Source organism: Miniopterus schreibersii (genome assembly GCF_964146895.1).
Source record: "Miniopterus schreibersii genome assembly, chromosome: 11".
Taxonomy (NCBI): Eukaryota; Metazoa; Chordata; class Mammalia; order Chiroptera; family Miniopteridae; genus Miniopterus; species Miniopterus schreibersii.
In genome coordinates, this window is record NC_138111.1 from 22,843,586 (window position 1) to 22,860,384 (window position 16,799).

Consider the following 16,799-nt stretch of genomic DNA (forward strand, 5'->3'; position numbering starts at 1 on the left):
CACACACACACACACACACACACACACGGCACATTTTCTCCATTCATTTATCCATCAACAGACATTTACGTTGCTTCCATATCTTGGCTATAAAGAATACTGCTGCAACAAACATGGGTGTGCATGTACCTCTTTGAGGGACTGATTTTTTGGGGGGGGGGAATAATATCCAGATTTGGGACTGCTGGATGATATGGTAGTTCTATTTTGGCTGGCTGCCCCTCAACCAAGTGCCTGCTACAGCTTCTATCACTCAAGGGTCTCCACTGAGTTTTCTTTGTTTCCAGATTTAAGTTCCTGCCCCCTCCTCTTTCCTCATGCATTTAGGCTAATAGGTGCTATCAGCACCTAATCCCTACCTACTAAAGAATCTCCATAAGTAGATCCTGTGTTAAACAATCTTCAAATTACTCTCTTAAAGTGTGCCATCTGTCTCCCCTAGGGACCCTGATTGAGACAGCGCCGCCCCCCCCGGGAATTTTTCCTGTAACTAAAATTTACATCGATGGTGCCAAAACTTTTCCTTATGGCCAACATAAAGGATTTTCGAATTCTTTGTATTTACAAAATTGAATGCTAGTTGGTTATTGGAAAATCATGTTTTTAAGAGATAGAAACAGAATACAAAGAATATGTTGAATTTTATCTCAATTGTATAAAAGAAAACAAAACAAGAGTGTGTGTGTGTATGAAAAATTGAGCTGATAATGCTCCAACATGGTAATAGTCACTCTTGGAGTAACAGAAGCATTTTTTTCTTTATGGTTTTCTGTGTTTTCCTAGTTTTCTGCAATCACACTATATTGTTATTATAATGAAAAATATACGTAAGTAATGCTACTTTAAAACATTTTTATTTGATCCAGTTATACAAATTATTAAAATCGTAATTAATTAAAGTATAAGTTAAATAAGACAAAGAAAATATATTGCCTAGAACATGACTGGGCACTGAGTAGGCATTCAATATGTCAATAATAACTTATTATTCACAAGTCAATGTTTGATATTGTGGGGGTTGAGAATGAGCCACCCCAAGATGTGCCTCAGTGGTTTGCAGATTACTTTGAGCTAAGGCAACATTAGCCACAGACTCAAGAGAAATTTCTGCGCCTCCTAGAACTCAACTACCTAGAAGAATTCCAATTAGGGGTCTTGCCCATAAGGATTAACAGAGATAACTTGTTTTGACCTATGTATAGGTTGGGAAAAACTTCTATTTACTAAAGGTCAGTTCTTCTTATGACCCTTTGAAGTCCCCAAGGTGCATTACCTCATCCTTGGCTCAGGATGTCTTATCTACCTCAGTTTGTCTTTCTGTCTCCTGCATGTGGGGTTCCTGACTCTCTCCTGCATGTGGGGTTCCCATACAAATGCATGTATTAAATTTCATTATTTTCTCTTGCTAATCTGTCTTGTGTCTGTTTAATTATTAAACTAGCCAGAAGAACTTTGAGGGTAGAGGAACATTTGTTCCTCCCCCACAACATACTTCTCTACCTTATGAAATGCAGAGGATAGAAATTAGCCTTTTCTGGATGACAGGGAATATCAATTATTATATCGTACTTTAATAGCATGATGCTCTGAACTCAGTTCAATTCTCCGGTAGTTAACAGCAAACACGTTTAGGTATTAGATTTTAGGATCTAGTGATATAGATAGGTATACGCTTTAACTATATGTTTCAATTGCTTTGATTTTCACCTATTTTATAGTCAAAGATTAAGAAAATATGTTAGTCATGTCCTAGATGCCTGCCTGTAAAGCAAATTGGTGGGAGAAGGGGTGGGGGATGTTTAAAGGTACACTTTGCTTGAGATAAGAGAAAAATACAGTTAGTTAAGCATAAAACAATGAGAGCTTAATAACAGTGGTCACAAGATATTTCATTTCCGCCTTTTGCTTTAAAGATAACATTGCTGAAGCACAATTTCAAATTGATTTGCAGAATCTTGGTTTTTTAAGCCAGTTAGATCCCCCAACCACAGTGATGAAGGCACCAAACAAAATGACATCAGGACCTGAATTAATCAGACTTAAGGGAAACTGCTGAAGCTTGCTCAAGAACTAACCACCACTTTTCCATCTGGCTGCAGCCATCAGGTAAGCCTTATATAGGTGCTTACGAGTACACCCAGGAGCTATGAAGGAAGAAGCAGTCGGATGTAATGGGCTTCCTTCTCAGGGTGAACTGCTCGCAGTACCACCAGCTCTCTGTGCTCCATAGGGGCACCCACCACCCCCCCGCCTCACCTGGCCCAATAAAGTGCAAAGTCTGGGATACAAGGCCAAGCCAAAGTTATATCATATATAGGATTCGAGTGCACTGTGATGGCCGCAAATGCCCAGTTCTTAAGGGTATGACCTAAGACAAGCCTACCCATCATGGTATTACCAGCTAAAGTTTGCTCAGAGCCTTCAATCTGTTGCCGAGGAGTGAGGTGGATGCCAATCTGGGGCTCTGAGAGTCCTGGATTCTTACTGGGTTGGTGAAGATTCCACACACAAATTCTTTGAGGTTATCCTCATTGATCCATTCCATAAGGCTATCAGAAGGAATCCTGACACCCAGTGGGTCACCAAACCGGTCAACAAGCACAGGGAGATGTGGCAGCTGACATCTGCAGGCGCCAAGAGCTATAGCCTTGAAAAGGCCCCACAAGTTCATGGTGCAGCTTGGAGGAGGCAGAATACTCTCCAGCTCCACCGTGACCATTAATATAAGTAATGTTTGTAAAATTCTGACCTAATAATTTAGGACACTCGTGTCTACTTAAAAGTGGTATTTAATTTGTTAAAACTAGTTGTCTGAAGATTGTTTCATGAATGCATTGTCAGATTATGAAAGTTAAAGTGCAATAATGTTTGAAGACTATAAATGGTGTATCCCGTTTTTCATATAAATACTTTTTTCTTTGCTTTATCTTATTAGGGAGTTTCTGTGTCAGTGTTTAAAATGCTGTTTGGTATAATAGGTGTAAAATAAATTCTGTGAAAGATGGAAAAAAAAAAAAGAGAGAGCTAACCATCAGCTTCTCCCGTGACCCCTAACCCCAAATCCTCAATCTTTGCCTTTAAAAACCCTTGGTTTAGAACCATCAGGGAGTTCAGATTTTTTTAGCATGAGTTCCCCATTCTCCAGGCTTGGTACTCTGCCAATAAAGTGTCTTAATTTCTCCACTGCAAAACTCAGTGTTCAGTGATTGGCTCTCTGTGTATTCAGTGGGCAGACCCTCTTTGCTTAGATAACACTATTATTTAACATACAAGAAAATCTCTAAAATGGAATCATCCCCGGAGAAATTAAGTGACTTCCCTGATACAGCTAATTAGTGCTCTCAGCCTACCTTTTCTCTCTAAAGACCTTTTCCAAGGTATCCTTCCTTCCCTCTGGAGAAATACCTTTTTTACTATATTTGTCACTGCCTACAATTTAGGTAATCCTATCAGTTAATCCTATTACAGGCTTTTTCTTTAAGTTATTAAGTTTATTTCTATATCATAGCACATCATGTACATTTTTTTCCTTTCTCTCCTTGTCTCGGTTCTATTTTGATTCTGGAAATGGAACTAATCAGGTGAAATGAGTACTACTGATAGAACACAGTGTAAAGAAACTCAAAAGTTTCAGAGTAAAATTAAATTTCATAGAGGATTAATGCAATCAACTCTTTAAGCTCATTAACATGTCTTGTGCTCCCCTTCAGAAATCACACAAATGTCCATTGTCAACTTTCTCCAACTTTTTATCCTAACAGTACTTTATCAAAGTATAATTTATGTATTAAAAATGAATAAGCTCAAGTGTAAAGCTTAATAAATTTTGACAAGCATATGTATACTATTGTGCAACCATGGTCTAGAGCAAGATAAAGAAATATCCCTTACTTCAGAAAATTCCTTCACCTCATGTCAACTTACTGTCACTCCATACCTTGCACTCCCTATCCCAACCGCCTGCCCATGGCACAGCACAATCACTATTCTGATTTCATAGCTTGGATTTTTCTGTTCTTGAACGTCTTAGAAATGGAATATCATACAGTGTGTACTGTTATTGTGTATATCAATTGTTCATTTCTTCATAATTCTATGTAATATTCTACTGCATGAATATACCACAATTTCTTTATTCTCCTGTTGATGGACAATTGGATTGCTTTCAGTCTGGGCTATTATGAATAATGCTACTCTGAACATTCCTATACAAGTCTTTCTGTGTACATGTGTCTGGGTATATGCCTAAGAGTGGAATTGCTCTATCATGGTGAATATTTCACTTTATAAGAAACTAGCGAACAGTTTTCCAAATTGGTTGTTCTATTTTATATTCTCTCCCATTACCCCACATCCTCACCAATATTTAGATTTCCAGTCTTTTAAATTTTAGTCATTTTGGTGAATATGTGGTGATATTTCTTAATGATTTTAATTTGCTGAGCACCTTTTCACAACTTTAGTAGTCATCCAGATATCTTCTTTTGTGAAGTCTTTGTTCAAATCTTTTGCCCATTTAAAAAATTAGGTTGTCTTTTTATTATTGATTTGTAGTTCTTTAGATAGGCTACATAGTTGTCCTTTGACTGATTTATTTATTGTGAACATTTTCTTCTAGTATGTAACTTTCTGTTTTACTTCTTTAAAAAGTTCTTTAACAAGCAGAGGTTTGAAATTTTTATTAAGTTTAATTCATCGATTGTTTCTTGTCCAGTTAGTACATTGTATTGTAAGAAATATCTGCCTACCTCAAGGTTGTGAAGAGGCAGTCTATGTTTTCTTCTAGAAACTGTATAGTTTTACCTTTCACATTTATTTATATTAAACTTGCTTCCCCTAGAATTCTGGTACACATAATAACCCTCCGACAGTACTGAAAGCCATGGGAATGGCTGAGATCACTGAGAGAGAGTACAGAGAGAGGAGGGACGAATACATGCCAATCAAATTTCTAATAGAAGTTTTCATGGAATTTGACTAGATGATTCTAATATTTGTCTGAAATGAGAATTGCTCAAGAATGGTCCAGAGACTTTTGCAAAGAATGAATGGATGGGGTTTGCTCTGTCAGATATTAAAACATTATATAAAGACATGCAATAAAATATACATTACTGTGGAAAAATAGATAATTTTAACAAAGGAACAAAACAGAGTTCAAGTATAAACAGGAATATTAAGCACTGGAGAAAGAATATACAAGTCAATAAATGGAGTTGAAACAGCTACCTATTGGAAAAGAAAGAAAATCCTTACTATACGCTAAGACAAAAATAAATTCCAGATAGGTCATGGAACTTAATGAGGAGTTATACAAACACTAAGAGCATAATAAGAAAATTGTTTATAATCTTGATGCATGCATGCCTTATTCAAGTACAAAAGAATGACAAACAACTATGTCAAAAATGTCTTCTGCATGTGATTATAATAAAAATTAAAAAACAAGCAAACTAAATCAATGATATACCATTTTTCAGGATTAGATAAGCAAAACTGTATCAATAAAAAAGCACCCACTGTGTGACAAAATTGACACTGGTACATTGTTAGCGCCCAGTTAAATGGTATAACCTTTTGGAGAACAGTATCTGTAAGTTAGAATTTTAAACGTGTAATCCTTTCAATCTAGAAGTTCCTCTCCTGTCTATCTATTCTAGAGTAACTTATACATGTGCACCAAAAGGCAAGTATAAGGGAGTTAATTACAACATTTATATTGATAAATATTAAAAAGCTATAAGGTTAACATATGTACTTATGTATCACATTGGATCTAATATGACAATGGTAAGAACCATCGTTATTTTGTATATCGATTAAAAAAAAAAATAGCCCTGGCCTGGTAGCTCCATTGGTTAGAGCTTTGTCCCAATATGCCAAGGTTGCTGGTTCAGTCCTCCACATCAGGGCACATACAAGAATCAACCAGTGAGTGCATGGATAAGTGGAACAACACCCTGATGTCTCTCCCTCCCCCTCTCTCTCTCAAATCAATAAATAAAATTTAAAAAAAAATAATAATGCCAGTGCTTGGGTCTCTGGTTACCTCAGACATCACTGCTCTGAATCCCTACCTGGTAGACTGGGGCTCACACCGTTGTCACCTTTACTAAGTCCTACATCTATCTGGTAAGCTGTAAAGACAAATTTGAATCAAGGTCCAAAATGCATAACTGGGGTTCCTTCCTCCACATCACCTGCCAGCCTCTGGCACGGGCATCTTCCAAAGACCCATTCTCCTTGTCTGATCTTCCTTCCCAGGCATTTTAATCTCTCCCCTAATTTTGCTGGGCCCACTTAATTTCAGTAGCAGGATTCTCAGTGCTGAGAAACTGAAATATTAGGGGAAATCCTCCACTAAGGCTCCAGCTGCTAGGTGTCCTTTGCCCTCCGTCCAGTAATTCTCCATCGCTCCAACCGGGTTCACGGCCCCAGGGAGTGTACGGCCGGTGCAGTCCCAAACTTTCCTCTTTCTCAGTTCAAGTCAACTTATATTCTCCCAATGTGCCTTTAGGTCTGAAGATCCTTGGTCGAGCGTAGGGGGGAAGGCAGCCGTCGGCCTGGACCACACCCCACGCGGGCCCGAGAAGCTCAGGGCCAGGCTCAGGGCCCGCTCCGTCCTCGGGTCGGGCGCCGATCGCGCTCGGCTCCCGGAGCGCCGGGGGCTTCCGGCGAGCGCCCCCTCCTCCTGGGGGCGGGGCTACGCTCCCGCTCCCGCCCCCCGGGCTGCGCGCGGCGGCGGGTCGCAGTCACGTGAGCGCGGCGCGGCGGGGGAGGGGCCCTGATTTCCGGGCGGCGGAAGGAGACGCGGCCGCGTGAGGTCTCGGGGATTTGAAAACACGCTCCGGGAGCGGGAGGCTGAGGCCGGCGGCGCGCGCCGTCGCTCCGTGGGCTTCTGCCCAGACGCTCTTCCTCTCCGCCTCTGCGCCCGGGTCTCGGCCGGACCCTCAGGTGAGTGGCGGGCGCCCATCGGGCCAGGCCCTCCCGGGGCGCGGGACGGCGCGCGGCGCCCTCGCCCCCCTGTCCGCGGCCCAGGCGGGCAGGGCCGGCTGCGGCCGGTCTGCGCCCCCCGGGGGCCCGGCTGGGGCGCCCCTGCGGAGCCTGCCCTAGGTGCGGAGCGGAGCGGCGCGGAGGCGGTTGCCTGCGGGCGTTTGAAGCGCCTCGGGTGACTGGGCGGGTTCGCGCGGTTCGCGTCTGGGAGACTTTCTGGCGGGTGCGCTCCGATTGGGCCCCACCTCCCGGCTGCGGTCCTGCCTGCCGTCCACTGGAGTGGAAGAAACGACAGTTTCTCAAAACCCACGGGGTCTTCACTTCTGGGATGCGGGACCGACGACTCGGGGCGGGGATGAGCAGTCGTCTCCGGTCGGCCCTTTCGCCATCCAGGTGTGGCGGTTAAGCGCTCTGTGCCCGGCGGAACCGGGCCACCGGCTCTGTCGGGTCGCCCGGGTGGGGCATTGGCTTTAAGGGAAGTCTGGTGTCTCCGGTTGGATCCCTCAGTAGAATTTGGGGGAACTTGTGAGCCTGAAAGGGGTTGGAGAGGAAATTTTCAGAGGCTGAGTGCAGTGTGCTTCTTAATATTTTGGGGGGGAAAAGAATTTGGAAATTAGAAAGGGTAATGAGGTGGCAGACGAATTAGCTGGAATAAGGTTTGGTGGGAATCCTGATACTTCAGGATCTCATTTCCCTTTTGTTGTAGTTAGAAGGCCGGCAGTTGGAATAGATGTTCAGTTTTAAAACTTTTGGGTCTCACCTACCTGGGAGCTCCGGTTATGGAGGGGAGTGTTCGGCCCCTGAGGCTGGAGTGCTTATCTCTTCGGTACCCGCTAATGTAAAATTGGCTTAGTCAGGCTATTTAATTTGCTGTGCTATGAAAAGTTTTTAAGTGAAAATAACAGAAATGGCTTATAGAACTTTAAGAGTTCCTAGTATGAAAATGTTCTCCCTGTACCCTGAAAATAATCTTACCAGCCTTAAAAAAGTCAAGGAAGGGCACTCAGCCCTCTTAATTTTCCTAGCGGAGGGGAAACATTTGTGTGACACCTACAAAAGTGGTGGATAATACGGCATAAACTTGACAGCAGACTATGTTGAATACCGATCAGGTATTTAGTGGCTAAAGTTAGCACAGAGGATTGGGGGGTGGAGGTTTAGTTAATGCATTCAAATTTTCTGAATGTCTTGTTCCATTTATTTTTATCTCTGGTACTAGTTAATTGTAGGGAAAGCTCACAAAGTGTACTTGCTTAATTAAGCAAACATTATTATTATTATTTTGTATTAAAAGAGGCCAGGTTAAGTATTAGGGGCTTTTTTTAGGTTTTACCCATTTTATTAGACTAGAGTAACGAGAGGCTGTGGGTGGGATGAAAACTTGGGAATGGCATATGTGAAGTAAGATGAGCCATTTTGCTACTCCGTTTTCCAGTTTTCACCTTAATTCCAGTGTATATGACATAAAGGTGGTTATACAGAGCTGTCTTGTGTATGAATCCCTCTTCAACTTCTTAAAGGACTGACAAACCTTCCTGAGCCACATCTTTAAAATGGGTTTAGTTCCACCTTCCCTCACATCATTTTGTGAGAATCGAATGCTAATGTATGCACTGCATCTAATATTGTGTTTGATGTGTGCTAGTCCTAACACTTTAAAAAATTATACATATTTGTGCGTATAGCTTAAATGTTAATCAGTGTGCCAGGCACAGTTCTGAGTGTTTTACAAATGAACTCATTTCCTCTTCATTGATCCTACTTCATAACAACTGTATGATGAAGTATGTATTATTATTATTATCCCTATTTTGTAGATAAAAACTGAGGCACAGTGGTTAACTACAGCCAGGAAGTGGCAGCCTTAATAAGAACCTAATCACTTTGGCTCTAGAAGCTGCCTTTTACCTGTGTAGCCAAATCCTAGCCCCTGGGTCATAGGTGATTGGCTTCTGGATTCCTGGAACTTGAGTTGCCTGGACTTACACCCGCCATTTTATTACTCTCTCAGTAACGCAAAGCTTCATTTTACTTAAATTTTTTGGACTCTCATATGTAGTGTTAACTTTTTTAAAAAATAGCCAGGCATAGGATAATTATGATAGACCAGAAGAAGTTTTATTTCAGAGGTACTATTCCAGTGGGGTATACAGTGGGAGGTAGAATTCGTTATTTTTGCAGCGTGTGGAAAATGCTTCAAGAAGAGCTGAGCTCGTTCTAGGTATAGGAGACTTTTTAAAATAGAAGTTAGCTTGTATTGTAGGAAGATAAAGCTGGAGGGAAAGTTAGGAAGGACTTGATATGTCCAGCTAAGGAGTTCACTGCAAAGGGAGTAAAGGAGCCCCTGAAAGCTCCTGAGCCCTGGTCAGATGTGTTTAGACGTGGCATTCTGGTGACTAGCAAATGGACTAGAGAGTAGATGCTAGAGACAAGGCAAGAATACCTGTGGGAAAACTATTGAACAGTCCTGGGTAGGAATAAAGAACCTAAGAAGTGGCCAGGGAATGGATAGAGGCACAGATCAAAGATTTTGTGTGTAGTGGTAAGATTTGGATATAAGTTGAAAGAATGGTGAAGGGGGGAAGTGTAGAGTGACTGGTTATGGCTGATTGATTTATTATAATAGTGGCCTAATTGATCTTATTCCTCTGTTACACTTTATTTCCTTTTATACTGCTCTTCATCCTGTTTTTTGGATACTATTTCCTGTTTATGTCTAGTCTGAATTTTCCTTGGTGTTCAAAATGCTTCATTCTTCATTTTTTGCCTATATCAGGCTTATCCTCTATACGGTTTTCCTTGCTCATGAAATGCTCATTAACTCTCCTTGCTGCATATCTGTCTCTTACCCATTTTTCAAGCACCCAACTTAGGTTCATGAAACTTTTCCTATTACAGGTTTCATTAAATAATAACTTTGGTTTTCAAACTTGGCTTTGTTTTGCTAGAGGTTCCTAGTAGATATAAGATATATCTTAGGAACTCTGCTGCTTTCCAACCCATCCTCTTAGCCCTCACCCCCCCACCCCCCCAAACAATTTCAAAAGGTTTTCGTTTAGCACATTGCTTGACAGAAGGTTCCATTTTTTACAAATCTTGTGGCTAAATTGATTTTTTTTTTTTTTTAACTTTGTAAAGCTATTTCCCATTTAATATTTTGATCCTTTGGTAGTCACTGTTGGCCTTGATTCTTGACTATCTTTGGAATAAGTGGTAATATAAATTTTGAAAATACCTTCTTTATTCTTTTATAATTTATTTTGTCTTTATCCATCATTTTAAAATTAATTCTTTTCATTATAGCACTCAAGAATGACCAAAAAAAGAAAACGCCAAGATGATTTTCAAAAAGTAAAACTAAAAGTTGGTAAAAAGAAACCCAAGGTAGAAAATGCTACTGTTACAAACTTTAAAACCAAGACTATACATCTGCCTGAGCAACTCAAAGAAGATGGAACACTTCCAACAAACAATAGAAAACTTAACATAAAGGTGAGTCATAAATACTGTTTTGATAAAATTAGATTAAAAAAAAAAATCACCTAGAATGTTATATTTTGTTGAAAAGTTGTTTTAACTCTTAGGGTTTATTGATGGCTGAAGTTTGGAGTTCATCTGTTACCTAAGTGTGATATTGCCACTGCAGTTTTCCCACCTTCTCCAGAAAGACTTGCTCATCTAAATCTGCAGTGATTTCTCCCTTGTTTACTTAGTTGATGATTTAACATATCATCTAGAAATATATTGTGTTTAACTTTTTGATGTGTCAAGTTTTTGATATTTTAGTTTTCAAGCTGTTTTTACAGCACATCGAGAGAAGATACTGTCTTGCTCATTTTTGAACCTTACAGCACATAGCTTATAGGTTATATAGTAAATGTGTGAAATTAATTGAAGTTTGGAGCTTAAAAATTGAACAGCTTTATTGAAATGTATTTTACACATAATAAAATTCACCCATTTAAAGTTGACAGTTCAGTGGTTTTTAATATATTTACAGTTATGCTGTCACCATAATCTAATTTTAGAACATTTTTTATCATTTCAGAAAGAAATGCTATACCTATTAAAGTCACTCCCATTCCTTCCCCCCAACCCTAGGCAGCCACTTATCTACTTTCTATTTGCATAGATTTGCTTCTTCTGAACATTTCATAGAAATGGAATCATGTCATACCATGTTGTCCTTTGTGTTGTTAGCTAGAATTTCGGTGCATGGTTCTATCACATTTTATTACTTAACGGTTGATGACTGATTATTTCCACTTTTTGACTTTTGTGAATAATGCTGTTACGAATATTTGTGAACAACTATTTGAGAGGATATGTGTTTTCTAGTTTTGCTTTTAAGCTCCAAAGGTTAAATAATATCAAAAATGTATTCGAAGTCATGTTTCCCCCCCCACAGATAATGCAAATTATTCCACAAAGAAAATTGTCAAATATTATAATCTGAATAAAATACATATAAACCCAAAAAAATCATTTAAAATAGACAGAAAGGGCCTTTTAAATTATGAGTATATATAAATGCACCCAGCATATGTGTAGTACATAGTAAGTCTTTAAATAGTGGTGGTAATTGCTGTCATTTTAAATGATAGTGTGCCTAAGCCTGCATGCACATTATTTTCAAAAAGAAAATTATGTAATATTTTTATTAAGCTAAAATTATTTTAAAGATAAAACTATGTTTCTGATCTTAATAAAAGCTAAGTATTATTTAGAAATAGTTATTGAAGCAGTTTCCCCAAGTAGTGTTAGTTTATCAGTGTAGTTTTAGTTAGCATGTTTATTTGAAAATGATATAATGCGTGTATATATGTGTATAGCTAAAAGGTGTATTTTTAAATTTATTTACAGGATTTGTTATCACAGATGCATCACTACAATGCTGGGGTTAAACAAAGTGCTCTTCTTGGACTTAAAGATCTTTTGTCTCAGTACCCATTTATAATTGATGCACACCTTTCAAACATATTAAGTGAAGTGACTGCTGTGTTTACAGATAAAGATGCTAATGTACGATTAGCAGCAGTTCAGCTTCTTCAATTCCTGGCCCCCAAAATACGAGTTGAACAAATTTCTCCATTTTTTCCTTTGGTAAGTGCCCATCTCTCTAGTGCCATGACTCACATTACTGAAGGAATTCAGGAGGACTCTTTAAAAGTTTTGGACATTCTGCTGGAAGAGTACCCAGCTCTAATTACTGGCCGTAGCAGTATATTGCTTAAGAATTTTGTAGAACTTATTTCTCATCAGCAGCTGTCCAAAGGATTGGTAAATAGAGACAGATCCCAGTCTTGGATACTTTCTGTAAACCCTAATCGGAGACTCACTTCTCAGCAGTGGAGGCTGAAAGTCTTAGTGAGACTCAGTAAATTCCTTCAGGCCTTGGCAGATGGATCCAGTAGGTTGAGAGAAAGTGAAGGACTTCAGGAACAAAAAGAAAATCCCCATGCCACTAGCAACTCCATTTTTATCAACTGGAAGGAACATGCCAACGACCAGCAACACATCCAGGTTTATGAAAATGGGGGTTCACAGCCAAATGTCAGTTCACAGTTCAGGCTACGGTAAGGATTTCAGTTATGTCCACACTCAGTTTTCCTATATTGAATTATAACTGCTGACCATTGATGGCTAATGGTGGGAAGACATGCAGTTGTCTTTCATAGTTTTCATAATAGTTATTCATGATTTGATTTTATTTACTGATGGGAGGAGTCATTTGTAAGTATTAATTTATTCATTTCTAGCAAAGCCTAATAAGTAAAACTTGATAGCCTCTTGGCTTTGTCATTTTAGAAATTTATTTTTCTTACTAGTCTTGATCAGTGTAATTGTCAGATGGTTTTTCATTTTACTGGTACTTTATATTTAAGATTTACATTAAGCAAGGAATATTTTTTAATCATTAAATTTTTTTTCATTCTTACCCTTTATTAGGAACCTGGTTGGAGGACTAGGTAGTGTGGATGAAGGCTTGTCATCTACCGAAAACTTAAAAGGATTTATTGAGATTATAATTCCATTGCTAATCGAGTGCTGGATTGAAGCTGTGCCTCCCCAACTAGCTACTTCTGTTGGAAATGGTGTAGAACGGGAACCACTGCAGGTTATGCAGCAAGTTCTTAATATTATTTCCCTTCTGTGGAAACTTTCTAAACAACATGATGAAAACCACAAATTGGTGAGAACTAATGGGTTCTTTATTTTCTTAGTAGTACCTTTTATCAAAAATGGGCAGATTAGATATTAGCATATTACCACTAATTGGTTATGGATTTTCTCTTTTTTATCCTCACCTAAGGATATGTTTATTGATTTGAGAGAGAGAGGCGGTGGGGGGGGGCAGGGAGAGAGAGACAGAAACATAGATGTGAGAGAGAAACATCGATTGGTCACCTCCCATACCCACCCCAACTGGAGATCAAACCTGCAACCTTTTGGTGTAGGGGATGATGCTCCAACAACTGAGCCACTTGACAAGGGCTATTAGGCATTTTCCAAAAAATTTTCAGGGTTTAATTGTAAGCTTTTTTCTTACTTTTGTCCAAAACAAATTAGTTTTGTGAGAGTATTACCTGAATTTAAAAAAAAAATTTTTTAAGTGAAATGCATAACTTTTAATATGCTTATTTTCATTTGTTTTTATTAGCTATAATTCACAGTAGGGTTACAATTTATTATGGCGGATTGGTTATGTAGGAACATGCTAGTATTTGGAGGCCACGTCTAGGGTTAAAATTGCTTATTAAGTGGTCTCTTCCGGTTTGTGCCACATTGCCAAGTTTAGTAGAAATGGACCGAACTGAAGATCTCATAACCAACCCTGAGCTTTTATACTACTGTGTTTTAGAGAAACTGCACATGAACTTGCGGCGTGTGTGCTCTTTTATCTTGATTAAGGATGTAAGCTCAGAAAACATTTCTAAAATTTCCCTTTACTGTAGATAAGCTTATGCTTGTAGGTGAGGTGTGAGTGAAGTTAACCTGAGTGAATTCTAACTCAGCAGTTTCTTACTAGGAAGCTAATAATAAAGACATATTTCTTAATGAGTAAAATTTTAATCTACTGTTTGGGGAAAATTGAATGTTGGAAGCTTTTTTTAAAGTGTTGTTACAGTGAATACAATATATAGTGCATGGTGCAAGTAAGGAAGAACAAGCTTAAAGATCCGTTGGTGGTAAATTAATATGGTAGCACACTTCAGAAGGGCAGCTTCGGAACAATACTTTAAAGCTTGAACCGGTTTATAGAGTTACTGCAGGGATTTTTGACTAGGTGTGAAATCTTGAGGTTGCCTACATATGTAAAAACCTGACAAGGCAGGTTTTTGGTTTTGTTTAATTCTTTTTATTTCAAGCTGTAGTTTACAGTGAGCTACTATGCCACATAAAATAAGACTAGGGATACATTTAAAATAATACATAATAATCTTGATAAACATAATTGTACTACCATGTGTATTTCTCTTAAGAGTTTGCTCTATTGCTATTAACCAGTTACCCATCATCTGTAGGGATGTCTGAAAAATTGCTTTTTTAAATAGGATGGAATTTTTATTACAGTTTTGAGCTTGTCATGATTCTTTGCATACATTGGCAAAAAATAGATCATGGTTAGGGGTGTAGTGTATGATTTTATAAAAGCAAACCTTGCTGTCATTTATGGCAGTTAATCTGTGATGTAGGCTAGTGACAGTAATAATGCAGATAGCTTCTTAGAAAAGTATATATTATTTGCAGTCTTGAACGGATCTATTTTCATATGAAAGGCTAGGCTAAGATGAAAATGAAAAGTAATGATATTCAACATGGACCTAGTCTTTCCTTCATTTATAGAAAGCTGAGAAATAAAAATTCCAAGCGTTTTGGTGTTTGGTTACATATGGGCACTGATTAATTTTTGTTATTGCTTTAGTAATAGTATTTGTAATTAGACAGAATTGTAGAACCAAATGCAAATTCATTAATTGTGCTAGTTTTGGATCATCTATGATTCAGATAACACTGATGGAGGATCTAAACACTACCTTAATTTTATGAATATTTAAAATATGCTTTCAAACTATCCCTGTGCTATTATAACATGACTATATTTATTAGCAGTTCATTAACATAGGATACTAAGTTCAAAAGACTGTTTTCCATAGACTGTTGAAAGCTATGTAGAATACTAAATTAGAGTACTGTATGTATAAAATTGAAGTAAAGTGAGGGGGGACTAATTTAAATAGGAATGGTATTTAAGAGCATCCACTGGTAGAATTCTCTGATTTACCTTGGCAAATTATTAGGTTGAATTGTTAATAATTAGATATATTATCTTAGAGGCAAAGGATAAATATATATGTTATTTGTACAAGGTGTCATTAAAGTCCATTTTAGTTTATTTTTTGTTACCACTCCTACTGTTCCCTCTCTCACCTTCAGTTATAGCTTAGTAGTTATTGGGTTACCCGTAACAGCTCAAACTTCAGGAAGAATGAAATGGCATTCCTTCGCGTTGAACTCAAATCATGTACCACAGGCTGAATTCTTTCTCTTAGAAAAGAATTCAGGTTTTCTATTGATAAATTGGAATTCCAATGCAAGGTGCAATCTTAGAATCACTGACTCCTTGTAGATTTTGCTAATAAATGCATTTAGTTTGTTAGTATTTGCTGCACAGTTGAGAAGTTTCATTTTTATCCAAGTAGTATTTTTTTATATGTTTTTATTGATTTCAGAGAGAGGAAGGGAGAGGGGAAGAGAGAGATGGAAACGTCAATGATGAGAGAGTCGTCATTGATCAGCTGCCTCCTGCACACCCCCTACTGGGGATTGGGCCCTCAACCTAGGCATGTGCTCTGACCGGGAATCGAACCTGGATCATAGGTCGATGCTCAAGCACTGAACCATGCAGGCTGGGCGCATATCGGAGTAGTACTTTTTTTAAACCTTTTTAGAAATTTGAAAATCTTTGATCTTTGTTTGAAAAGAAATCTCAGTTGTATTTCTAATACACTGTGTGTATCTTTAAAGTATAGCTTGTTTGAAAATGAAATATAATTTAGCATTAGCTTTTTAATTTACTTTGGTTTTGGGGGTCCTATACTAATAGCCTCAGGGTCAGTATTATAATTACACACTAGAAATTTTTTGTGTCTTAGTTTTGTAATTTAATGCTTGCTATTTTTTTGTCTCTATGTCTCATTGCTATTGTCTTTTTCCCAAGAGGATTAGAATTTGTGAAGAACAGTCAGGTACAATAATTTATCAGAGATTTATTGAGTATCTATAAATGTGGCTGTTTAATTAAAATTCAAGTCCTCAGTCACACTATCTACATGTCAAGTGTCCAATAGTTACATGTGGCTAGCAGCTACTATATTGGACAACAGATATAGAACAGTCCATTATTGCAGAAAGCACTGCTCTGCAATGTGCTAGGTGCTAGTCTAGGCTCTGGGAGTACAGATAAACATGACTGACAAGGTGCTTGCCTTCACAGTACTTAACCTTCTGGTGCGGTTGATAGACGGTAAACAGATTTATAATGCCAGTACCAGGAAGAAAGATGAAAGGAAAGCAGGGGAGAGCATATGTGCTGGAACAGACTGAGGGGGAGCTATTTAAAATAAGGGAGTCAGGAAATTTGAGTGCCATTGAATGAAGTGAAGGAGCAAGTCTGGTGAAGATTTGTGGGAAGAACCTTTGAAGCAAACAGAACAGCAAGTGCAAAGGCCCTGAAGTGAGAACAAGTTTGACATATTTGAGGAATAGCAGGAAGGGCTGTGCATGTGGGATACTGGGAGAAT

General features: G+C 38.5%; 1 protein-coding gene across 1 annotated transcript in view; it reads left to right on the plus strand.

Annotated features, from left to right (window-relative positions):
* The first annotated feature begins 6,754 nt into the window (after positions 1 to 6,754).
* The window catches only part of TEX10 (testis expressed 10), a 34,059-nt gene continuing 24,014 nt past the window's right edge, over positions 6,755 to 16,799 (plus strand). The window contains exons 1-4 of the mRNA XM_081150691.1: positions 6,755 to 6,954; positions 10,297 to 10,485; positions 11,857 to 12,569; positions 12,943 to 13,186. Of these exons, the coding sequence (XP_081006817.1) occupies positions 10,306 to 10,485; positions 11,857 to 12,569; positions 12,943 to 13,186 (1,137 nt within the window). The 5' untranslated portion in view covers positions 6,755 to 6,954; positions 10,297 to 10,305. The remainder of the gene's footprint in view (positions 6,955 to 10,296; positions 10,486 to 11,856; positions 12,570 to 12,942; positions 13,187 to 16,799) is intronic.